General features: G+C 47.6%; 1 protein-coding gene across 5 annotated transcripts in view; it reads left to right on the top strand.

The window, feature by feature from the left end:
- LOC149856800 (peroxidasin homolog) overlaps nt 1-25,319 on the top strand; it is a 48,803-nt gene that overhangs the window by 11,896 nt on the left and 11,588 nt on the right. For 3 of the 5 annotated variants that reach the window (XR_016438373.1, XM_090020768.1, XM_090020767.1), the window contains exons 2-13: nt 1,225-1,296; nt 8,552-8,623; nt 8,856-8,927; nt 11,387-11,458; nt 12,987-13,058; nt 15,204-15,373; nt 17,174-17,291; nt 19,277-19,446; nt 20,592-20,864; nt 21,565-21,681; nt 23,597-23,755; nt 24,912-25,024. Coding sequence is in view for 4 of the 5 variants with exons in the window: in XM_090020768.1 (XP_089876894.1) it covers nt 1,225-1,296; nt 8,552-8,623; nt 8,856-8,927; nt 11,387-11,458; nt 12,987-13,058; nt 15,204-15,373; nt 17,174-17,291; nt 19,277-19,446; nt 20,592-20,864; nt 21,565-21,681; nt 23,597-23,755; nt 24,912-25,024 (1,480 nt within the window). In the remaining variant the exon portion in view is untranslated. The other 2 variants (XM_090020769.1, XM_090020771.1) reach the window with 2 other exon arrangements.

Raw genomic sequence — 25,319 nt, 5'->3', positions numbered from 1 at the left:
TGTGCGGTTGTGGTGGGGTCTCTCATTTCATGCGTGTTGTTTTCTGTCTTGCAAAAGCTTGCACTGTAGTGGGACTTGGGTCAACAGACATTTCTTATAGCCTTGTTTTCTACTTGGTCAAACGTGTTAAGTCATTTGGCTCTTATCCAATTAGCAATCAAGACTATAGTTTTAGACTTCATGTCAGTGTAGTTCCACCCCTTTACATTTGCCAGCCCCCACCCCGGACTCACTCTAATTGGAGTTGGCATAAATTGGAATTGGAGACAGCAATAAACCTCATTGATTCCCGGAGCATTTGTGAGCAGAATAAGAAATGCCTGTTACATGAGGCCAGTCAGCCAGATTGAACTATTTTAGGGCAAAATAAGTAAAATTGGCTGGAGTTGAAAGAGCGAGTCCACAAAGCTGTCTACACACCTGGGTAGCCCTGCACATGCATCTCTGTTTTGGGACATGCCTTTATGCGTGCAGGAATAAGATCATAGGAAACTCAGGCTGGAAGAGACCTCGTGAGACCATGTAGTTTCCCCCACAACGCCCGCTCCAGGGAGGGTCATCCCTGATTAAACCATCCCGGCCAAGTGTCTGTCCAACCTGCTCTTCAAAACTTCCAAGCATGGCAATGCCACAGTTTCTCTAGGCAGCCGGTTGCAATGCTTGACCACCCTCCTAGTCAGAAATTTCCTTTTTTCCAAACTAAATTTCCCATGCTGCAGCTTGAGGCCATGATGCAGGAGTTTGCATGCAAGTCTGGGGTTAGATGGGTGCTGCTATGCAGCTGCCACTGAAAATGTTCCCTTCAAACTCAAGTTGGAAATGTCGCGTCCTCTTTCTAAGACTATAAAAGCACAGGTCGGCTGGTACCCTAACAAAGAGGAACAGCGTATGGTTTAGGTAGCTTTGCCTCGTTTGAATGTGCAAGACAGCACCTCTGAGCAAGTATGCTTGCTAATGGCATGTGGCATCTCAGTGTTCAAACCATTTGTGACCAGGTAATTGTGTATAAATTGATTGCCTGAATTCCTTTCAAAACATGGCAGCTGCGCGTCTGCTTAAGAAAAGGATCCTGTGCATGTAGTGCTACCTTCTGAAAGGATATTTTGCCTTCATTTTGCTAGCTCCTTCAGGTTTCACATGTGGAAAGCTAAAGTGCTGATGATGACGTGCTCATAAATCATCTTTCTGTCGGGCATGCATTGATCAAAATCTTCTTGCTTTCAGGGATTTACGTTTCAACCACATCAAAGAGATCCAGCCTGGAGCCTTCAAGAGACTGAAGAACCTCAACACACTGTAAGTTGTCCCCCTCTTAAGGGGCTTCCCATTGTAATGTGGTCCTGTGCTTCTGAAAACGGGAAAATTGAGACAATCTAGGTTTTATAGGCACAGCCATCCATGGTTTAGTGCCAGCGTAACAGCCAGTTCCTTCATTTAGCAGGGCAATTGTGGGTATGTGATGCAAGAGAGATGTTTGAATGATATGAAGAGTAGGTAGCAGTAAGTGACTGCAGTGCTTATGTTACTAGTCCTTGTTATCACTCCATGTGCAGGGAAAAAAAGAAGTTGGACCCGAATACTCTAGTAAGCAATTGCATTGATGCAGGTATGAAGAGCAGAGCACCCAATACTCTTACTCCAAAGCTATCCTTGTCTGCTGTCCTATGTAGTAGGAGTCCTCCGTATAGTCCGACCTCTGAATCTCCGCAGACCCCGCCGTGTGTTTCACTGGGTCAGGCTGACCTCACTTGGGTGCTACCAGAACAGCTCACGTCTTTGCATTTGAGAGCCCGCTGGTTTCTAACAACACTCGACCTTTTGTTCTGCAAACTTCGTGCCGGAGCTCGCTTGGTTGGGAATGGGGAGCTCCATTTTCTTTGCTCTTGGAGAAAACCCCTCTCTTTTCAAGGTCTGTAGTGGAGTTTGCTTCTGAATAATCCGCCAGCAACCTTCTGCCTTAAACTAAAGGGACTTGTTAGACACCTTTGCTGTAAAGAATATGAGCTCATGGTGCACAAATGACATTGTGGCCAGAAATCTGCTTTTTTGTTTTTTTGTTTTTATCCTGAGCCTACAAAGAGAGCCCTGATTTAGCTTTGCAGCCTGACTTTGAGGGAGGCCAGAACTCTGAGCGGACACAGTGAGGAAGGGAAGGTGGCAGGAAGACACCAGGTAAGGTTTTTGGAGGTTGCCTGTATCCCTTATGCATCTGGATGGAGCATCGAGAGCACTCAAAATCCCAGCTTCTGTTTGCAAATACGAGCGACAGCAGCAACCAGTTTGGGAGTCCATTCGGTGGTGGAAGCAGCTGTGCCCCAGGGTTGTTTTTTGCTTGTCCAACACGGTGTTGCACGGAGTCGCTCTCCTGTTTTGGTGCATGAGTCCTCAGGCAGCTGTGGTGTTAGCTACTTGCTATGGTTTCCCCCCACCCAGCTCTCAGTCATGTTCCCTTCGCCCTCCAAATTGCTCAGGCTGTGCGGAGCAACTCCAAGCTTGGTGCAGTTGGCCTGCAGGATGTCAAACCCTGACAGCAGAGCTGATATCAGCTGAGTCAACAGACTGGAAGGAAACCCATGCGATGGGTGTCCCTGTAACTCGGGTATATTATATTGCAGCAACTCTGTCAGCTCTGCTTGAATGAGCCAATAAAAACTCCCAAAGCACCAGACATGGCGATAGGTCTGTCTCTGTCTCCTCGCTTTAAAGTCAAATTGTAGTTGCATTTAGCTCCCTCGAAAGCGAGGCCTCCCAATGCGACCTTGAAGTCGGGCATGACGAGAGCAGATCCTATCACAGTGATGACACGTGGATTTGAACGCAGTGATGTTCAGCAGGTCGCGTGCTGTGATCTCGTGATTTGAGATTCAACCACGTTTCGGGTAAGATGGGGCACCTATTCTACAAGGCCAATAGTATGAAGCAGCCCTATGCAGGGATAGGAAAAAACAAAGCCATAGCAGATCCATTAATTTAGCCAGCATCATAATGGACAGAGGTCTTTATCCAGGATACTGGGACAGGGGTTCATAATCTTGCAGATATTTCTGGGGGGATGAGTGGGAATGGATCTAAAAGATAAATGCTGGTCAGGCTGTGGGGTGGAGTTGTATAGTGTCGCTCTTCAGAGGGCTCAGATTCAGCAATAAGTGGAGCACAAATGCCTGGCTGCATAAACAGAGGTAGAAAGACCTTAGCCAGGGGTACATCTTATTCCAAAGACACCGATTTGTATCTGCAGTGTGGCAATGTGCCTCCATCCAGACCTGCTGAACTCTGCTGTCTGACCCTAAAACTCTCCTGAGTTATTTATATATTTCCAAATGGTGTCATGGTTTGGTGCTGCAGAAAGATGCTTGGCAGGGAGCAAAGCAGGACTACCAAGCTAGCTCGAGGTGAACCCAAGTGAAATGAAGGCAGCTGGCAGACCTGTGCTTAGGCTCGTGTCCCATCTTTACCACCATAGGTTTGCACGTCTGTCATCTCCCCGTCGGGTGTGACTGGCCCCCAGCTGCGCAGTGTGGCTCAGCACTGTGCAGCTGCATAAACAGCCAACAAATTAGTTAGTCTTGCAGGGGTTTTCACATTGCAATTCAGCACAGGTGATGGAGCAGGAGATGGGATTAATAGCAGTACTTCCAGATTTGGGCTCAGCGACCCTCCCTTGGGGTTATGAGACATGCACGTGTGCTCCTTAATACAGCTGCCTTGAGGTTTCCCATAGTATTTCCAGGGAGTGGCACAAGTGTCAAGACTGGAGGTATTGATGACTAGTGGCTGGTGACCTATACTGGCCATCCAATTCCTATCATAGCCCCTGTGCCTTCTGCTCTTAGAGAAATGGGGCTGGAAGGGACCTCCAGAGGTCGCATCTAGTCCAACCCACTGTCTGAAGCAGGATCATCCCTATCTAAACCATCCCTTACAAAACTAGTGTCTAACCTCTTAGCAAAACTACACCGTCCACCCTGCCACAACACAACACAACACCCAAACCTGCCCCGGGTAAAGCAGAGGAACCACAACAGCCAGCATTATGCTGCTACAAAGTTTATAATATGCTCAAGAGATCTCAAGAAGAGGGCAGTCTTGGATCTGCAGTGCTTCCAGCCAGTTGCCATCACCTCCCTAATGATTTGGGGACCCAAGGGGGTTTCATTGCTAATTTATTTTTTAGCCTGCTTGGGAAGCTGTGGATGACAAGCACTGAGACAGAGAGAAATGGCTTTGGAGGGAGCTTCTGGGTTTCAGAATAAGTCCTTTTATTGTGCAAGGATCAGGGAAAGTGAATGTTTTTGTCCCCACTTCAAGGCATAGCCCAGCATCGTTCCTCAGAGCTGGTTGGGAGGCTAGTCTGTGAAGCCCTTTCTGAAATCAATCTCCCAAGTGTTTCTTGTATCTCACTTGGGAACAGGCTGTTCCAAACCATTTTGTCAGTAAAAGGGAATTTCTGGCTGCACATTGAAATAATACTTCAATACAAATTTAGTTTCTCCAGATAGGCATAAAAAGCAAGTCTGGCTTTGAGTAATGAAAAAATCTAGAACTCTTGGTTCAGAGATGATTTGGGTTCACAGACCTTTTATTGGACCAACTAAGAAATCGCAGTGTTTTAACTTTTTTTTTTTTTTGCGGTGTCTTATTTGCTTTAATAAAAGGTATCATCTCTGAACCAAGAGCTCTTTGCATTTCTTTTTGTCTTGAACCAACACGGCTACCAAATACATCCCTGAAACATGGCTTTTGAGTAAATATTGTTATGGCATTTCCCTTCTCTGCTTCTTGATCGTGCCAGTAAATGAGAGGAGAAAAACAAATGGCATGCCCCTGTGATAGTAGTACATGGGCTGTTGAATGGGGAGAAGGGCAGTGCACACCCGCGTCCAAGATCACTCTCTTGCATCATCAAAGACCAATAGTAATATTGATTTTACAAACTGCAACAAGAAGCATTGCCTAAATTATCCTTCTATCTGTGCTTGGCAAATAAGGGACGAAAAACCCTTTGGCTGCTTGATTTTTCTCTTAGACAACGAGGAATCTCATCTGCATTTCTGGAGCAGGAATAGGAGCCATGTTGTTGCGGTCTCCACTTACATATTTTAGAGGCATATGGTGCAAAATTTACTGATATGGTGTAGGCCTGACACTTGGCCTCTAGCTTGAAGGACTCCTGAGTGTAAATAGACTTTTTCTCGTTTCTTCCCTGCCGTGGCCCTTTCCATCATCCCACCCTATCTGCTCTGGCATACCCACTCTCAATAGATCTGTTCATCCTTAGCCGATGCTTGTTGGGAGCTTTCCACCCTCATCTCAAGGTGGTAGGAGCCTGGGAGTTTTGCTAGTCACATCAGTGGGGAGACTGGTCGAAAACCTGAGCTCCGTCATGGAAACGGGGCTATGGTGCAGCTCTTACCAACTGTTCTACAGAGGCAGACGTGCCTGGAAATTGGGACTCTTTTACATGCAACAGCTTGCAGACTAAACGCCTAAAATCTTTGCAGGACTGCAAAAAGTGATCTTATATCCTGATCTCTCTCTGGAGGTAGCTTTCTTGACTGAAGACTTCCACTTCCTTGCATCATGTTGTGTAGACCTTAGAAATGAGTATTTTCCCCCTCTGAAAATAAAGTGCTGCTATTGCACCAGCTCTTGTGTTTCCAAGGACTGTTGCAGTGTGGAAGGATCTTTCTTTTTGATTCACTGCCTCTCGCATGCTTGGATCAGCTTTGTCAGGGAAAGGGGATGTGCTTTCAAAATAGAGGAAAAAATAAATCTGGCTGTTGAGTCTTTTCTAAAGTGCCAGGAAGGCTTGAGATGTTTCTGCTTCCAATGACTTTCTAAGCTCTCATCAGGCATCTAGAGGATTTTTTAAAAATGTATTTAAGGAATGGGCTCGTAGCCTCTTGCATTTGCTTCTTGCTCTGTGTGTGGCTTGTTTCCCGAGGGCTGGTGCTCAGTTTTGCTTGGGATGAATGGTCCTGCTGGTGGAAGCTCTGCCTTGAGCAGATTTCCTCGTGGCTGATCCCCTGGAAACGGATGGGTTAACCTTTCGAAAATAGCAGCTGGGTTTGGTCATGGAAAGGGTTTCATTTGTGGGATTGAGTCCAGGTTCAAATTGTTAGGATTACTGAATTAATTCCTAGAGGCTGGTTGTGCCAGGTGCTGTACAGAGCGTTGGATGGGGACAGACAGCCCAGCTGCAGGGAGTGAGCGAGGAGGTCGGGGTTGGCCTTCACTTACCACAGGGTAGGAGGGGACAGATGGCTGGTTACCATAGGTCTTGCTCCCTTTTAGCTCAGTACAAATTGACCGTTTGTCTGTGCCCAGGGTAGAAATGTCCCTACTTCAAAGGGATGGCACCGCCCTGCAGCTGTCTGGCTGCCTGCGTGCCACGGGTGGCTGACGTCAGTCCCGTTGCTAGCAGACAGGTGTCGGCCGACATGGAAATGGCATCGCAGCTGGCACGCATTGCCATCCCATCTAGTGGTCTCAACTGAGGCCAAGGATCAAGCAGCCCTGGGGACCCAGAGGCCTGGCCATGCCTGGGGCTGGTCCTTCAAGTTGAGGGATGCTTATGCTGCTGCTGCCTTTGCAGCATTTACTCCAGGAGAGCGAATAGACAGTGATGTCTGCCTGGGCTGCTTTTGCCAGCACTCGTTAGCAGCAAGGTTAATTGTTGAGCATTCAGGAGCTATTTTTTTTTTTTTCTTTCAGCTTTGCTGGCACTAGAAACAGGCTGTCTCAAGGACCTTGTCGTTGCGGGGAGGTGGGAGGAGAAGCAGCTGCTCGGCCAACACCAGGGTGTTGAGCCTTGCTTCCAGCTGCAGGGAGAAGTTTCCCAGCGTCTTTCTGTATTGACCTTCCACCCTTTCCTTTCTCTCCTGCTTTTGCTGCTGACTTATCTCCAGATCTTCTCTGTAGCTGGGGGCAGCTCCTGCAAAGACGACGAGTGCAGTTTCTAAGACACCCTTGCAGCCAAGGAGCCCGAGTCTCTCTGGCTTGCCCAACATTGCTCACCCCTTCTGGAGATCGCTACTTGCAAGAAGTGAGCTTTGCCCATTATTTTTTAGGCTCTACCGGCAGGGGTTGCCAACACCAGGGCCCTACTGAGAGATCTCTGAGCCCTGTTCCTACAAGCTACCCTGCAGGAGGCAATGGCTCTTGTGGGATTTTTAAGAGCATAATTGCCAGAGAAGATCACCAGGACAGGCAGAGAAAGAGCATGAGACTCTAACTTCCTCGGGGTCCCATCCATGGAGAGCTTTGAGAATTGGGGCCTGGGTATTAGGCCAGCTTGAGCTTTAGTGTTGCTAACTTCTTCCATCCTGCGGCTACTCCCAAGAGCGGCCGGTTTCTGAGCATCAGCAAGCAGCACGAGCGAAAGGCTGAGAGGGGCAGTTCGGCAGCTAGGATGAATGGGTCAAACCGTCTGTATTCGAGAGCTGTTTGTAAGCCATTGGTTCAGTTTCACCGCTGTTAGGCTTGGCGGCAGTCGCCGGTGAAATATCCCACGGCACCTAGACGCATGCTTACCACGACTGCAGGCACCAGTTGGGTAATGGCCAAATGAAACCCGCCTCTGTGGTCGTTGGCACATGCGTGGTTTTTTTTACATGCATAGTCATGGGGATTGCACATGCAAATCAGATGCTCATTGGCTGGAGCACTGTCATCCATAGGTTTTGTACTGAAATCTTGCACCACGCTCACTGACCTGAAATAGTCCTAAGGGTCGTTTCTAAATTGCCTCATGCTGGCCTGTGCTTGTTTTGCTATTCATGTTTTTTTTTCCACCTCTGCCTGGAAACCAGTTGGATCCCAGGAGCTTTTGTTTTATTACCACTATTTTTAGCTGAAGTAGTGACATGTTGATTTGCTCCGAGTTTATTAGCATTGCTTTTCTTCGATGCAATGACATGTTCATTTGCTCTGTGTTTGTTCTGCTCTCATCACTCTCAACCTGGGAGGTTTGCTCTCCAGCATTGACTCTTGTCCATGAGCAGGACACCAAATACTTTTAAAAAGACAGATTGCAGCTTGGTGCTGCAGTGAAAGCCAGGGCGCGGCTACACATGGACGTTAGTGCTCTTCAGCCTATTTTACTGCGCATTAAAGCATCACTTTAAAAGCTGTGCTATTCAGTTAATGTGCATTAAAACAAGCTAATGCACTTTAAGGGTCACTAAAAAAACCATGCCCTTGAATTAATGCTCATTAAGATAGGCTAAAGCACATTTTCCTAGTACCTCATAATAGCAATACTAGATTTAATGCGCATTAACAAAAGCACATTAATGCACATATAGATACACCCATGGTGCCACAAGGCAAAGAAATGACATGGGGCTCAGTTTTAGTTGGGCCTGATCCCATGTTAAGAGGCACTCAGTGCCTATCAGGATAAAGCTGTAGTGGTCAATGTGTTATAATCCAGTGAGCTTTGATCTGATGGTCCCTTTTGGGCTTAAACGCTCTGCAATTGAAGAACTAAAGACAAGGTATAGGAGTGTTTATATTCATGTGTTGTGCTTTCCCTCCTGGTTTTCAACAGGTTACTGAACAATAACTTGATCAAACAAATTGCAAGAAGGTCCTTTGAAGATCTGGAGAACTTGAAATACCTGTGAGTGCCTAGCGTCTAACCCTGATAAGACCTAACAGCCTCTCTAACCACTAGCAATCGAGTATATGCTTGTGTAAGCTGCGAGTGTGTAGATGCCATTGATGCACTGCTGCTAATATTAATTGGAAAGCTCCAGCTGTATTTTTCCACTGTTTCTTTAATCCCCTGAAAGGCACCAAATGGCAACGTATCCTAGTGCTTAATGTGGTTCTGTTTCCTTCTCTCTCCAAAGCTACCTGTATAAAAATGAGATCCAGAGCATCCAGCAGCATGCCTTCAAGGGGCTCCACTCTCTGGAGCAGCTGTAAGTACTGAAGAACAGTGGTGGCTTCTTATACGATTCCTTTTAGAAAACTAAAGGGGGTCTGGTACCCAAATGGATGCATGACCTTTGTAGGACTGCAGCGGCGTTGCATCGGGAGCCGCTCTGTTTGACTGGTTGATACCAAAGACTATTCCTATGTTTGTCTGCCCATGTCCCCAAGAGATGTGCCAGCTTCTGTAGACCTCTGGAGCATACTGTTACTCTGGCAGGTTCCCCTTTCCATCCTCCACAGGCATTTAGCTTGTTCTGGAAAGTGATGGGAGAAGAGACAGAGTTTCTAGAGTAGCATTAATCAGGGGGAGCCAGACCCTCTGGCATTGCAACTGCTTTGTGTCATTGGAGCAAGCCCCATAATGTAGCCTTTAGCTTGCATTTTGGATGAAGGATCTGTTTCTTTTGTCCAAGCCAGGGTGCCCTTTGCTGACAACTGGACTGTAGTGCAAGTTGGACAGCTCCAAGTATTTATGGCAACCATCAACACTTGGGTGCATGTACAAATTAAAACCCCGGCTGTGTGGGTAGGGTTCTCCACCAAAGCCAAGGCCTTGCTACCAAGCTGCATCTGTGAAGAAAGGAGCATTGCATTCTGCTTCACACCTGGATGACACTTCAACTTCCCATAACGGCATTCCTGCTGCATCCCTAGGAAATCTGAATTGTTTCTCTGCACAAATGACGTGGGTTTCCAATTATCAGCACTTCAAACTCAAAAGACAAATTAGGGCTGAGGTCTTCCAAAGCATTCTCAAAACTGGGCTGTAGGTTTGCTGCTATCCAGGGTCCGTAATCCCTGGTGGGTGGGTAGGTAGATATATGAGTGTGAGGATTAAGGGAGGAATTCAGAAAGCACTTGCCCAAGATGGAGGATATGAGCCAAAGTGGGGAGTCCTTTCTAGCTCTCATGTCGCTACCTCTTTCAAAGACTATTGAGTTGGAAGGTAACTGGTTATTTAGCAGTGCAAGGAAAAATAGGTTCCAGCTTGGTCTCTGTGGCTGACAGTAGTAAGTAAATGTAGTTACAAGAGGAAATGTTCAACAGTCTTAATAATAGGTGTGCTATTGAGCCCTCTCTAAAATATGCTTTCCTTCCCAACAAACTAAGCAAAGACAGAAACCGCTGGAGTGGGTGCTGCTCATGCTGCACGGAGGGGGGCAATTCTCAGAGACGCACCGTTCTGGCCACAGTGACACTTGAACAATGAACAAACCAGACTTGGTATCAGAGGGATGAAGGGGAAAGGAAAAAAAATCCAACATATCTGTTTCCAATCTCTGAAACAGGCTCTCCTCCAAGCAAATTAGCCTTGCTCCAGTCTGTTAGAGAAGCCAACTTCTCAAGTAAAAGTAGAGCCTGATTGATGGACAGTATCAGATGCTTTCCTCAAAGTCCAAAGCCATGACAGCTCACATCTGAGACCTATTAAAACACTCAAGCCTGGCTTCATATTCCTTCCCTCCACACACACAATCCCCCAGCCATGGACTGAGTCACGCTGCTTTAGTTTTCTTTCTAATAACCAACCCTGTATAGCAAACTGTTCCTTTACAAATGAAACAGCCACCCACTGAGACCTTTTATTTCAAAGACCCATTGGATGCACCTGGGAAGAACATATGCTTGCAAACCTCAGACTGATCAGGGGATCCCCATGGCATCATATAATGGGAAGGTGCTCTTAAACCTTGAAGCTGTGAGAAGGACTTAGCTGAAAATCAAAGCAATATCCATGATGTGAGTTGATGCATCAGTTAGAGAGAGGTGCGAATATCTCATGGTGCTCTTGAGCATCTCATTGTCTGTGATATGGGAGTGTAGAGAAGGGCCTACTGCAACCCTGTACTACACGATAAATCAGTGGACGCGATGTTGCAGTAGAACCAAAAATTTTAGCCCAAGCAACTATATTTTCACAGACTGGGGCTATCAGACCATCACTCTACTGGGAAGCTCCTTGCTCGGCGTCTCCGGGGGTTGCTTAGAGATGGTTGGGGATGCTGTAGGCAGTAGGAAGGAAGCGGGGAAGCTGACTGTACTCTTACAATCACTAGCTAAGCTGAGGACAGATGCAGACAACTCCACTGAAACACAGATTAGCATGGTCTCTTCCTGCAGCTAAGGCTACGGTGAGTTGGTGGTGATAGTGAAGTTCCTAGGACTGAGGGGAGAGCTTTGCAAATCTGACCTCCTGTGTATTTCTTAGGCTATTAGAGAAGGGGGATGAGGAATTCACCAAAGTTTCTTGGAAGGGACGGAAAGGGCCAAGCCTTTTGAATATGGGGTTACCCTTTTTTTCCAAAGCAAATTACAACGACAAAAGCCAAGGTTGTCTTCTGAGCACCTGTCCTACCTGCGTGGTGGCTGAGGGGTGAACACTGCAATTTATTCTCTTAAACAATTGCCATATAACACCACCCTCGTGCTTTTCTCTTTGTGACAGCTACCTCCATTTCAACAACCTGGAAACCTTGGAACCAGAGACGTTTAGTGACCTGCCCAAACTGGAGCGACTGTAAGTAGAGGCGACGTAGGCATCTCTTGCTAAAGGTACTCGTTGCTTCTCTTGATTTTTTAGCCATTGGACGAGATGCACCTTAGCTGATGGGCAGGGGGGTTTCCATAGGTTTGATTTTGGGCTCACATCCTGCGTCAGCTGCATGGAGCAAAGCTCCATCTTGAACTGCATTGGAGAGCTGGGAAGGAGTTTCTACAAATGAAGAGACTTTAGGTGCCTGCAGGGCAGAAAGGTTAGCAGGATGATATGGGATGGAAAGATATCCTGGTTCTGCGCGTCCTCTTGCGTAGGAAGCTGTAAGTCCATAGACAGTCCTGTGTCAGCCAAGTGTTATTAGGATGCTGTTCTTTTATGCTGGCCTGCAGGTTATGATTAGTCACTCTTGGGCAGCTTGCATGAAAAGAAGAGGAGAAAACGTAGTTGGAGAAAAGGATAACAAGAAAAACATGTCTCATTCCTCGGGCTAGAGGCATCAATCCTTTTCCTGTCCCACTCCCCAGTGTACCTCAAAGCAATCATGCTGCAGCCAGTTCGGGTGCAGCGTTATGCTCCATGTTGAAATCAATAAGCCAGGTCCATGCCACCCACAAATAGACCGTATATCCATATTGCACCAAAAGAGATCAAGGTAGGGTGGAAGAAGGCAATTAAACACACTCTGAACTGTAGGAAAATCCAGACCTGGGTGCAGACATCGTGGCTAATTTTTATCTCTGTAATTGAGTGAACCAAAATCCTGGGTCTGCACATCAGGGCAGCTTTGTCCGGACCCAAACTGTAAGGTAGGCTGGATGTCAGTTCATCCTGTTGCACATCCACGTGCCATACTGGTCCTGCATTCCTTTCCTTGCTCCATTATTTAATGCAGTTGCTCCCAAATATCTATCATGGGCCTATAACAGCTCCCAAGAGAGGAATAGAAAGCTCGTTATTCCCACTCATGATCATTCTAATAATTAATTTCCTGCTCTTCATTTCCTGGATGATGAAGTAAGAGTCTTGACTTATGTGCTGGGAGCCTGGAGCTGAGAATTTTGCCTTTGATTTTTTTAAATCTAGAAATCAGACAAAGAGATGATGTTTGAGTTTTTATTAGATCTGCAGTAGGGCTTGGGTTCAAGAGCATGTCAACCCTAGTGGGAGGATTTGGGTTGCGAGTTGGTTGCGCCGAGCAACCCGCAACCAAAACCAAAGGGATGGGTGTAGCCCGGAGGCATTCGACCCCCTTTCCTTTCTCAGATTGTGACGTGATTTGGCTAGGTTGTTTCAAACCCTGAGTTGCCCTTTCCACTACCCATCCCACCCTTGTTATTGCATATTCCACTGGGTTCACTAGCAAATTAACAACACCCACACTGGTCCCCTGCAGCGGTTGAATTATCACGCGCACGCTGTAACCTCAGCCGTTCAGCTGGGTTCTGGTGACCAATCTCAACAATAATTCAGCTGAGCCTTGACCTAGGATGTTATTGTCTGTATAGGGTGAAGACTGAGTAATGCTTTGGCATTGATATTCTCATTACAGATTCTTGCACAACAACAGAATTTCCAAAATCCAGCCAGGATCCTTCTGTCAACTGGAATCCCTCAAACGCCTGTAAGGGAACAACATTGCCTGCAAAGAGAGCTGTTGTTTATCTTGTATCAAATGGTGCAGATCTTGGGAATGGCATGGCTGGCCAAGGGAGGTTGGAGTTAACACGGTTTGGAGGCCACTGCTATGACCACTGCACGGTTGTGGCCCCGTGCAAAATCGGGCTTAACGAGCTAGTCCTGCTGCATTGCGATGTCTCAGATGCCTGCAGTATGTCCTGTATCTTGCTGCAGGTCAGGGTCTAAATGCAACCGTCTTAGAGCTCGGTCCTGCAAGATGCTCCAGGAACATGTTGCTCTCCTGGCAGGGCTTTGAGCCCATGGGGACCTCATCCAAAGCCCAGTGAAGTCAGAGGAATGACATGTGTTGCTAGTCCTTGTAGGCTCCTTCAGGGCCATACACCCAGTGGAAGGAGAAATGATAGGAAGTGAAGTCTTGTAATATCTGTTTTATGGAGACTGAAATGCTTGCTACAGAGCCAAAGCACGTGGTTCTCTTGCAACAAAACGCACACTCTGCTATGTGTTATTTTTCACTTAACCTGGCCGTCTCCAGGGCTCTTTTTGTTTCACTTAATCCTACTGAGGTTTGAGCTGGTCCTTTTTATGATCTCTGGCAATGAGCTGTGTGATAAGTTTGGACCAAAAGTGCAAGCCGAAGAATTTTTGGGGTTCTGCCATGGTTGCAAACTCAGAGAGAGGAGGATCACGTTTCCCCACTGTAGCCTCCTCTCGTTGGCTGCGAGCAGGAAAAGCTGCTGCTGGTCTTTTTTTAAAAAAAAAAAGAGAGAAATTTTACTCCAGCACAGGAGTTGAGCTGGGTATTTGCAAAACATGGTTCGATTGGTTGTTGGAAACATCGTGCACATGTTTAATGAACTGTGTCGATTTTTTTTAAAGACCTTTTAAAATGTGAAATTCAAGCTTTCTTCCACAGCCCAAAAGGGAACAGGGCATATAATCCCTTTATCTAGCACTGGCACGAATACCAGATCTGCAGAGAAGAAAGTATGGGATGAGCTCAAATTCTGTTCCTCCCTTTCCATAAAGGTTGGCTGGGCAATAAAACCTCCTTCTCTGCTCACGCTGGCATGTGCTTTGCAACTGCTGGGTATTGGGGGCAGCTCCAGACACAATAGACGGGAAGAGGTTCTTTCCACTGGTTTCAGTGGCTCTTGGTGAAGCCTCAGACCAGCAAATAATCAGATTGTGGTTGCTCTTTCCCTATCGATTTGCATTTATAAGCTGCTGCATATCTCCGCATGGCACGACGGGAGCTTGCAAAATCCGTGATTGGAAGTTATTATATCGCTAGAAAATTTGTGCCTGCATTCATGTTCCCATAAACAAATCGTGGATCCAAATATTAGTATCTGCCAGGAACATACCTGCTTTCTTTAGCTTGGAGCTACATGAAATATCTACGTATTAGGCAACAACATTTATTCAAATAATCGGGGTATAATTCAAAGTAACTGGCCCCGGGGGAGTGAGAACAGGATTTCTACTGTCTGCAGGTCAGAGCAGCGCCGCACAGAAATTGGAATTTGGATCTCGGGGGAAATTCTCATGTTTCAGTGTTTTGTTTTTGGACTGAACTGAGCTCAAAAAGATTAAATTGGAGCTGGCTGGCAGGGTGGGGGGAGAAGCCTTTAGATGAAACTGTTTTCCATCAGAATTGAAATGCTTTGTTACTATAGTTTAACGTTCAATTGACTGGAAACGGAGTGTTTTATATCACTCCAGCAAACAACAATATTTCACTTGGGTTGGACCAGCCACTTCAGTTGTCCTGATGGGTGACAAAATCACAGCGTTGCATAGGGGAAATATTTTTGATTTTTTCCAGCGAGAAGTTACTCGGATGGAAAAACTCCCAGCCGTCGATTGCTGAATTAGATGTGTGTTGTTGGCAGAGAAGCACTGGTAAAAACTGAAGGCTAGCTGTTCAACAGCTCCCAGTTAAGCCCTTACATAAAAGACCTTTGGGACAGAGAGGACTTCTGAAAATCGCCCTCCTTCTGGGCTCCTTTTTCAAAGTCTGGTCCTTCAAGGTGTAGGCAAACGATTGTATATGCTAGAAAAGAGGGTTGAGATGTGGGGAGGAGGATGGGAGATGTACTTGCACGTGCGGCCTATGTTTCTCTAGGCGGCTGGACTCCAATGCTTTGCTCTGTGACTGTGACTTGATGTGGCTGGCTGAACTGCTGAAGAAGTATGCCGAGCAAGGCAACATCCAAACCGCAGCTACGTGCGAGAGCCCTCGGGAGCTTCAGGGCCGCTCCATCACCACCCTGACGACTCAAGAATTGAACTGTGGTGAGCACCTTTTGCTTGCTTTCTCTATTCGTCCTGCAAAGCTCAATGCTGAAGTGGGAGGGCTTGCGTTACAATAAGTGAGAACAGACCTGAAACCATCTGCTTCCCATCCGCTCTCGTTGCGGCAGAGAAAGAGACGCTGAACGAAGTCGAGTGACTTGATCCAAGTAACTTGCAGGGAAGAGGGCACCTAGAACCAGGACCCAGGACCCTTTTGGTTCATACTTCTTTGCTGTGGCCATGAGACAGATGGAGCTGGATGAAGGATGGGTCCAGAAGGGGCCTCACCCATAAGCATCCTCTAGAAGTGGACAGCAGTGGTCTCTGAAACCATTTCAGCCATGTTTTTACGTTTCTCAGTCACCACATTTACAATTTATTAACTGCTAGCATGCCACCTCCCATCCTGGGTGCGTATTGGTGCAATACTAGCGCTCCACAGGAACGCCTTGCCTTCAAAGGGAAAGCAGAGGACTGTAGGTCCAGAAGGGCCCTCCTGAACCATCATGTCCAGTCTCTTGCACCATATTCCATTTTTGGGTGGGGGACCAAGCTGGAAAATTGGGGGGAAAAATAGATTTGGGACAGCCCAAAGCAGAAATGTTTTAAGGTGTTTCATGAAATGTGGGGGCGGGGGGTAGAAATCGTTTGGTTTGACTCAAAATTCAGTCTTAACTCTTGTTTTTCATGCTCCTTAACCCTTTTGTTTGACCTTTTCTTTGGTTTCACCATAAGAAAATGTCAACACGAAATAGGTCAGCATTTTCTAAACAAACGATTTCGTCTTGAAAATGTTCTAGCGAAATCATCTGCGGCTCTTTTCAAATGGCTGCTTCCTTTTCTTTTTCTGTTGAAACTATTTGCCAGATTTGACTCCAGTTCGCAAATAGTTTTGGTTTTGCTGAAACTCCGTTCCGCCCCCTCTTCCCTCCAAATTAATGAACACGACCGTATATATCTCTATCTCTATCTATATATCTCTATCTCTATAGACGTATAGAGATATGTCTGAACAGATATTCTGTTCTCCTTTCAAAAGTCAGAAGCTGTACATTATGGCTCTTTCAGTTTCTCAGATACTTTGACTCGGCACCTGAACTCAGATCACTTGAACTGCAGTTATTGTTTCTTTAGGTAGCGGGACCATACACTTGCTGCGAACTTAAATAAATGCTTTGACACCACAACTAAGCAATAGGCCCTGACCCATCAATATGTTTCCTTTCGCTCTGATGCGGACGGCTTCCAATTCAGCAGGGTACTTGGGCCTACAAGAGCGCCTCGTTAGTTTTAGTGGGACTATGCATGGGCACGTGCTTAAGTACCTTGTTGTTCAAAGGCTAGACAACATTGCTATTGAGCAAAAGGAATCGGAACTTGTGGTAGAGGTGATATCTTTTATTAGATCAACTCGATTTTTGAAAAGAAAAAAAAATTAATTGCTAGCTTTCGGGCATAAGTGCCCTTCTTCAGGCATAGGAGAAAAGATTATAAAAATGCTCCTGGGTAAAAATGATACAAGGTCCTGTTGAACATTCACTCAGGTAGCTTTAACTGCAGCAAACTAAAGCATCCTTCTAAAATTCAGCATGCGCTGAATCTGGGGGATAGCGAGTGGAAATCCCCTGGAAGTGGCAAGGCTTATGACCATACGTTGGGATACTTGCGTTAGAAAGGGAGGCTGGGATTTGAGCGCTGAGAGAGACTGAAATGGTAAAGCTGTTTTCCTGACCATTCATCTCAAGTTTTGGCCCTTCGTTCTGCCCTTCAGTCGGGCTTTCTTCCCATGCTATCTTTCAGAGAGCCCTCGCATTACCTCGGAGCCCCACGATGCCGACGTCATGTTGGGGAACACCGTTTACTTCACCTGCAGAGCAGAAGGCAACCCGAAGCCCGAAATCATCTGGCTGCACAACAAGTAAGTCTCGCACAATGCTCTGGGCTTGGAGAGAGTGGTGGTCGCAGGGCTTTCGGCTTGTACTGAGCTGCAAACTCTTCCACTACTGCCTGCAAGGACTAAGTCCTCTTGCCCAGCGTAAAAAGTAAAAGTAGCGTCTTAACTGCATCTCACTTCAGTTCTTCCAGAGTGGTGTGTTGTTTTTTTTTTGTTTTGTTTTTTTCCATGGTCCAGCAATTTAAGTGCCTTCTCCAAGAGTTTATAGCTCACTCATAAGTGTCCTCTGCAAGCAGACAGCAATGGTCTGTGAAACCATTCCAGCAGTGTTTCGGGTTTCTCACAGCCACCACGTTTGCAATTTCATAACTGCTGGCAAGCCACCTCCCAGCCTGGGTGCGTATCGGTGTGGTACTAGCACTCCATAGGAATGCCTTGCCTTCAAGGGAAAGCAAAGGAATTTGGGTCCAGAAGGGGCCTCCTGGGCCATCCCATCCAATCTCTCGCACCATACTCCAATTGTGGAAGAGCTGCTGCCTAGCAAGAAAGGGCTTGATGCTCTATCGTGTTGGGCTCACCATCATGAGCTGCAGTCGTGTCCGGTGCTGGAAAGTCCCTGGGAATTACTTAGCCATCCAACGTGCTTTGCCTCAGCAGCTGCCTGATCTGAATGAGACCCTGCCTTGCTATTTCACTAGCTCCTTTTTACTGGGAGTGCGCATTGGGCTTGAGCACAGTCCTTTTGCAAGAATAACAGCTGTTGGCTTTACTGCCAGCACCGAAAGCCATAAAAGACTGTGCTGTAGGGAAAGGAGTGATATCTCCCTGTGATGGAAATGCTGGCAAGCTTCCAATGATAGGGGAGAGTGGGGTGGCACTCCTAAACGTTTAACATCCTAGAAATCGCTCTGATGGGTCTGTAACATTGACCAGGGAATTAATAGATATCCATCAAGAGGGTTGCTCTGCACAGTGGACAGCTCGGGACAGAGAAGTTCCCTTAACCCAAGAAGCTTTGCTGGGATTAATGGAATCCAGCTGTGGGACCTTCCACCTCTGGCTGGGCTCCAGGAGTTGCCGGTCAATGCAAGGAGAGATAATCCTGTGCAAATTCCAGGTCCTGGGATGGAATTTCCTGATTCACTAGGATTTCACTCCTAGCTCTGTGCAACAGCCCTCCAGCCCCGCTGAAGTGAAGATGACTGCACGTTAATAACATGACACCCTGCGTTTAATCATAAATGTATATTTAATATTATTTTTTGTGTAGTGATGCCTACAAAGAAAGGTTAGGCTGCTAATGCACTGAGACCATTGCTTATCCTCCTGACATCAGTGTTGCTGAAATGTCTCCTTGTCTGTCTGTCTCTTGCAGCGTAAGCGCTTTGCACTTGCCTTTTTAGCTCTGTTCCTGTACAGCCCCTAGCACAGCCGAGCTCCCCCATGACCAGGGCTCCTGATAATAATGCCAACCGTGAAATAGTAGCAGTGTGAGCAATCACTTCAATATTACTGCATGTGACTTGCCTGTCAGAGATCACCAGATGAATGTATCTGGGCCTACGTGGGGAAAAACCAGTAAATGGGTCTGCGACGTCATTTAATCCGTTTGCATAGTGGTATATCGACTTGCAGTTTATTATTCAGCCACTAGATGTTCCTGCATGCTGGTGCGAGTTCCTGAAAGATTGAGAATAATTCGACCTGAGTTGATTAGACAGCTGAATGGTTGTCTGTGGCCTTTTTGCCTAATCGAATGTCTCCTGATTTGGTAAATACTTGTGATTCCATATGTGACAACTACTGATTAAAGGCAAGCAAACAAAAAAACCAAGAAAACACCCTGATGGTCAACGTATAAAGAGGTAGAGACTAATTTATGGAAATGCAAGATTAATCTCCCGCATGCAAAACTCCCCAGAAGTTTGATGTCGGCGTATAGGGGAAAGGCGAGTCCTTTTGCTTTTCACTCCAAGCTTTGCCGCTTTGTGGTTGGCTTTGTTTTTCAGTAACGAGATAGATATGAAAGACGACGGACGCCTGAACCTGCTGCAAGATGGGACCTTGATGATCCAAAATGCCAAGGAGTCTGACAAAGGCGTCTACCAGTGCAGGGCCAAGAATGTCGCGGGAGAGGTCAAGACGCAGGAAGTCGTTCTGCGCTATTTCGGCACCCCGTGTAATTGGGCCTTATGTGGTTCTCAGTTGCCCTGCTTGTGAACCTGAGGGTTGGGAGTGGAGTTAGATTTGGCTCCTCCTTTAGTTATGCGAGCAGTGGACATGCTGCTGCAGCCGTGGGAAACTCTTAGAGGTACCGAGCTGGTCAGAGGGGCGTTATGGTGCGAGTAGTAGGGCTGGTTTTGGGAGAGCCACCATCCTATGGATCCATCAGCTGCCTCTTCTCCAGACTCAATCAGCCCAGTTCCCTCAGCTTTTCCTCACCAGTCCTGTCCCCCAGCCTTTGAACCATTTTTGCTGCCCTCCACTGGACTCCCTCCCATGTGTCCACAGCCTTTCTTTAGTGGGGCCCAAAACTGGACACAGGACTCCAGATGTGGCCTCACCAGGGCTGAATAGATGGGAAGAATCACTTCCCTTGCCTTGCTGGCAACACTTCTACCAATGCCCAGGATGCTGGTAGCCTTCTTGGGCATGCTGCTGGCTCATATTCAGTGTATTGTCCATGTAACCCCCGGGTCCTTTTCTGCAGAGCTGCTGCCCAGCCAGTCACCCCCACCCTGTGCTGGTGCGTGGGATTGTTCCCTGCTAAGTCCAGGACTTCGCATTTGTCCTTGTTGAACCTCATGAGATTTCTTTTGGCCCAATCCCACAACTCATCTAGGTCACTCTGAATCCTAGCCCTACCCTCCAGTATGAGTACTGCTCCCCCCAGCTTGGTGTCATCTGCCAGCTTGCTGCGTGTGGACTCTCTGCCCTCTTCCAGGTCATCGATGGAGGGTGGGTGCTAGGGAGGAAGGCATCATTCGTGCCACAGAGCAGCTTGGAAGGTCAAGGCTATTTGTTGGGTGACAATCCCCAGTATCTGTGTGATCTTCGGTGTTTTCTCTCGGCTATTTCTAGAAATCCCTATAGGGATTTCCAGACTGGCGTCTGCAGGAGATAGCAGAGTGGCTGGGCAGTCAGTTGTATTAGTGTGTGAAGGGAAGCTGGATGTGTGGAAGTGCACGCCGCCCTCGGGAGAAGTGTGCAATTAGCAAAACCCTGCGATTGTGGCATCCACCCCTGCGGGCACGATTTGGTCTGTTTTGGGGGGGCTGTGCAGGAGGGGGCAGCCCCTTTCTGATACGTGTTGCTGACTTTCAGCTAAGCCCAGCTTTGTGATCCAGCCCCAGAACACGGAAGTGCTGGTTGGGGAGAGCGTCACCTTGGAGTGCGGGGTGTCCGGGCACCCTGCCCCTCGCATCGGCTGGACGCTGGGCTCGGGCTCCCCGCTGCCACGCGACTCCCGCTTCACCATCACCAGCTCCGGGGGGCTGTACATCCAGAACGTCACCTTTGCGGACCAGGGGCAGTACAACTGCGATGCCAGCAACACGGAAGGGGCCATTCAAGCGACAGCAAACATCATCGTGCAAGGTAAGGTGCCCAGTGACCACCTGCGTGGATAGCAAGCACTGGCCATGAGTTTAAGCCAACATGTGAAGACCGGCTGCCTTCTCAATGGGCTGGGTCCTGTCCCCAGATCTCCCTGATTTTACGTATATATTGATATAGCAGGGAGATACTATTCTATCTATATCTATAAATAAAATCAGGGACATCTGGGGACAGGACTCAGCCCATCAAGAAGGCAACCAAACACGCGCTTATACACGTACATGTACAAAAAACTAGAGCTCTTGGTTCCAAAATGATACCTTTTATTGGACTGACTGGGAAATCATAAGAAAACTGTCCTTTTCTGCAAGCTTTCAGGATCAAAGTCCCTTCATCAAGCTCTGCCAAAAAGTATAGATGGTACAAGATTTCCTACTTATGGGGATTTTTTACCATCTGGTACCATCTATACTTTTCCCAGAGCCTGATGAAGGGACTTTGATCCTGAAAGCTTGCAGAAAAGGACAGTTTTCTTGTGATTTCCCAGTTGGTCCAATAAAAAGTATCATTTTGGAACCAAGAGTTCTAGTTTTTTGTATGTCGTCCTGTCTCAGACCGACACGGGTACCAAGTACGGTCCTTGTACGCGCCTGCGCTTGTAATATTGATTTATTTTGGCACCCCGTGTGTGTGTGTGTATTTGGTCTACACCTGTGTTACTGTTCTCACTATTCTTCAGCTTCTCCCAGGTTCTTGGTCGTTCCCACAGATCAGACTGCGACTGAGGGGCAAAGCGTGGATTTCCCTTGCTCTGCCGAAGGCCGTCCTCCCCCTGTTATTGCCTGGACGAGAGCAGGTATTTCCCCAGTGATTATCCCCTGCGCCCAGGCCGCGGTGAGGAAGTTCCTGCCGGGGACGTTCTGCTGCAGGGATGAGGAGCCACGAAGAGCAGGCTGGCGTCCAGCTGAGCTCCGGGTGGGGTGTCCTGCGGGGATGTCTCATCCTGCGATGTCCTTTTGGCTGCTGCTTTGCTTATGATGGAGCTGGCAGGTAGTGCAGTGCTATTCCCAGCACTCCCTGGAGCTCAGGGCAGCCCTAATCCGCTCCCTTCAGAGTAACTGGAGTACCTAGGCTCCGTGCAACAGCAAAACGGGCTGAGTCACTCTGTCAGATGACTTGTGAATGTATGCCATTGCATCTTGTGAGCAACTGGAGGGTGAGGGCTAAAATACTTGGCTTGTGGCCACAATACAATCCCCTGGGCTCTGGCAGGGGCAGGGATAATGGGAATACAAGAGCTGAGAGCAGCCAAGTCCAAAAGGAACCTCTCTTTTCAGGGTCAAGGAGACAGCTCAGCTTATTTAACCTGCAGGTACTGGTGTGGTCAGTCCTGGCAGGCTTCTTTTCCATTCTCTTGTAGCCATGATACCATAGTGCTGGCTTCACGCTCTGTATTTTTGCCCTGAATCTCCTGGGGCTATGAGCTAGTGGGCGGGGGGGGGACCCAGGAGATGCATGGCTCATGACATGAGATCATGGATGGTAATGTTAAGAGCAGGAAAGGACCAGTGATGCTCACCACATCAGTAATAACAGGATGCAGCGGGGGGGAGCCTGGATGCTCTCAGCCTTCACATCTTCGTCAGAGATGTTAGGGCAAGCTCTGCCCTAACATCTCCCCCGACCTGCAGCCTCCTTCAGTCTCTAGTCTGATGAGAAAAAGATGAGTCTGTACTGCAAAGGACTATGGTACTTGGTCATTATGGCCTGGCTTGTTCCTCAGCGGGGAGGTGGTTCAAGGAGGGAACCAGTTTGGCCTCTGACGCACGAGCAATATTTCTCTCCTGCTTTTGCAACCCTTCCCGAGGCCAGCAGGCAGTGGTGAACTCCTGAAGCTGTGATGTGTTGGCTTCTTCTCTGAGCTGATCCTGTGTAACACTTTCTGGACCAGGAGCCAGTAATCCCAGGTCCACCAGCCTCCAAACTTCCTCATGCTTCCCAAAGCCATAATTAATAGTTAAGAGCTGGGAAGTATTCATCTCTGGTACTTCAGCATCTACAGCAACTACCATCGACCTTGGGCAGACCAGCTGAATTATCCTTCAGCAACGGACTCGCCATCCCCTTCAGCCTTTCCCAGCTTCTCAGTTTGCCTTTAGCCATGAGTAGCAGCGTGGGAGTGATTCCACTTCGATTCAAAAGTAGAGCTGGGAAAAAAATATCACTCGGTTTGAACCAACAAAGAATATTTTCAAACTTTGCAGCGAATCCTAAAGTAAAAACGTGTTTTGGGGTCAAAACATTTTTTTTTTCCATTTGATTTTGCCTGTTTCAGTGTTTTGAAGGGTTTTTAATGTGGTCGACATGGAAATATTTTCATCCTAAAAGTTAAAACATTTAGTTTTAAAAGAAACTGCACTTTCCAGGTTTATTGCGGGGGGGGGCGGGGGGTGTTGTTTTTGAACAATTTGATGAAATTGGTGTGAATTCAGAAAAAAATGTGGGTATTAGCAAATCTGATTTTTTTTTTTTTCTTGCCACTGAAAAGTTTTGTGTGACACCCCCCCCGGCCCCCCAATCCTCTCTGCTCAAGTCTATTCATACTCCTGGAGGGAAGTTAGAAAGGACCTGGAGGGTGAGAATAGCATCTTTGCTTGGTGTTGCTCATGGCATTTAAGGATGGGATCAAGCTCTAGACTATGCCACAACCATCTCCAATGTCAGGGAACACAAGTTGCTTCCTTAATGAATGGTTTTGCTGTTGCCCTCAGGCGGGCCATTGCCGAGTGACCGGCGGCACAGCATCCTCTCCACTGGCACCTTGCGTGTAGTGAGGGTTGCCTTGCACGACCAAGGCCAGTATGAATGCCATGCCATCAGCGCCATTGGTGTGAGGAGTCTCCCTGTGCATCTGTGGGTGACGCCACGAGGTAGGACGGTGCAGGAGGTACCGGAGGGCAAACAGGTTTCATTTGCTTTACGGTGTGCTGGATGTTGCCCGGTCTGAAGGGGGTGGTCCTGCGAGGTGGATTCCTTCTTTGCATCTGAATCATGGTAACAGTCTTTAAAAGAAGGAAAAAATGCAGGGAGTTATAGAAAATGCGGGTTGAAGGGACCTCAGGAGGTCACATCTAGTGCAACCCCCTGCTCCAAGCAGGACCAGCCCCAACTACGTCGTCCCAACCAGGGCTTTGTCTACCTAGATCTTAGAAAACCCTAAAGATGGAAATGCCACCACCTCTCTGGGTAACTGTTCCAGTGCTTAACCACCATCCTAGTGAGAAAATTCTTCCTAATATCTAGCCTAAATTTCCTTGCTGCAGCTGGAGCCCATTGCTCCTTGTTCTGTTATCTGCCCCCATTGAGGACAGTCCAGCTCCGTCCTCTTTGCAACCCTCTTCATGTAGTTGAAGGACACTATTAAATCCCCTCTCGGTCTTCTCTTCTCCAGACTAAATCAGCCCAGTTCCCTCAGCCTCTCCTCAAGTCCTGTCCCCCAGCCCCCAAACCATTTTATTTGCCCTCCGCTGGACTCTCTCCAATTTGTCCACGTCCTTTCACATTGTAATACTTTGTAATGCAGTGTCAATCCTCAGAGGCCAAAGCAGTTATTTTTTTTTCACTTGCATCAGCTGAAAATTTGGCATGCAACATAGGAAGAACAAACCAGCTCCCCAACCACAGACTGTGACCGGGGAAGGAGGCTGCGCTCCTACATAACACAGGCTAGAGACCCCCCTTCATTAACTTCTGTACCAAACCTATAACTCCGGTCGGAGCTGTAGCCTCTCCCTTGGAAATTGTTGTATTATGAACCCCTGTTGCTGGGGGGGGAGGGTGGTCCTTGCATGTTCCCAGGTATTTCCAGGAGCAGAGATGACAGCACAAGATCAAATGTGAAATATAACGTAGGGAGGAATCGCTAATGAGACAAAGGAAATAGATGAGCCTTAATCTGATGGTGGAAGCTGTCTGGAAATCTCAACTCCCCCCTTGTGAGAAGTTACAGACTTGAACCAATTTGTTCCTAATCAAGCAGCAGCTTGTTGTTTCTCCCCCCCCCTCACCTTTCTCCCTCCTATGCAGTGGTCCCCGTGTTTCTTCATCGCCCCCAAGATGTGGAGGCAGAGACTGGACAGGATGTTGTGATCATCTGTGCTGCCCGCGGGGATCCCCAGCCCACCATCACCTGGGTCAAAGTAGGAAAACTCATCCTTTCGCCATCACCAACGACACTGGGGCTAATGCCCCAGAGCCAGACCCCTTCCTGGCATCGTTATCTAATGCTGCCACTGTTTTTCAAATGAGCTTGTGCAGGAAGCTGCATCGAAGGACATGCAATCAAGTCATAATGGACAAGGCTTTTTTGATTGTTCAGGACCTAGGCTTTTGTCCTCCAAGTGGCTTTTCTGTTTCCTCCAAGGATGTAACATGAGCTACCAACCTCTCCATATATTAGCTGGCCACAACCCAAAGACCAGGATAGTTCTAATG

Source organism: Crocodylus siamensis, chromosome 10 (genome assembly GCF_052110815.1).
Source record: "Crocodylus siamensis isolate JL-2025a chromosome 10, ASM5211081v1, whole genome shotgun sequence".
Classification (NCBI taxonomy): domain Eukaryota; kingdom Metazoa; phylum Chordata; order Crocodylia; family Crocodylidae; genus Crocodylus; species Crocodylus siamensis.
The sequence above is the reverse complement of the archived record's forward strand: the minus strand, read 5'-3'. Positions and strand labels throughout refer to the sequence as shown.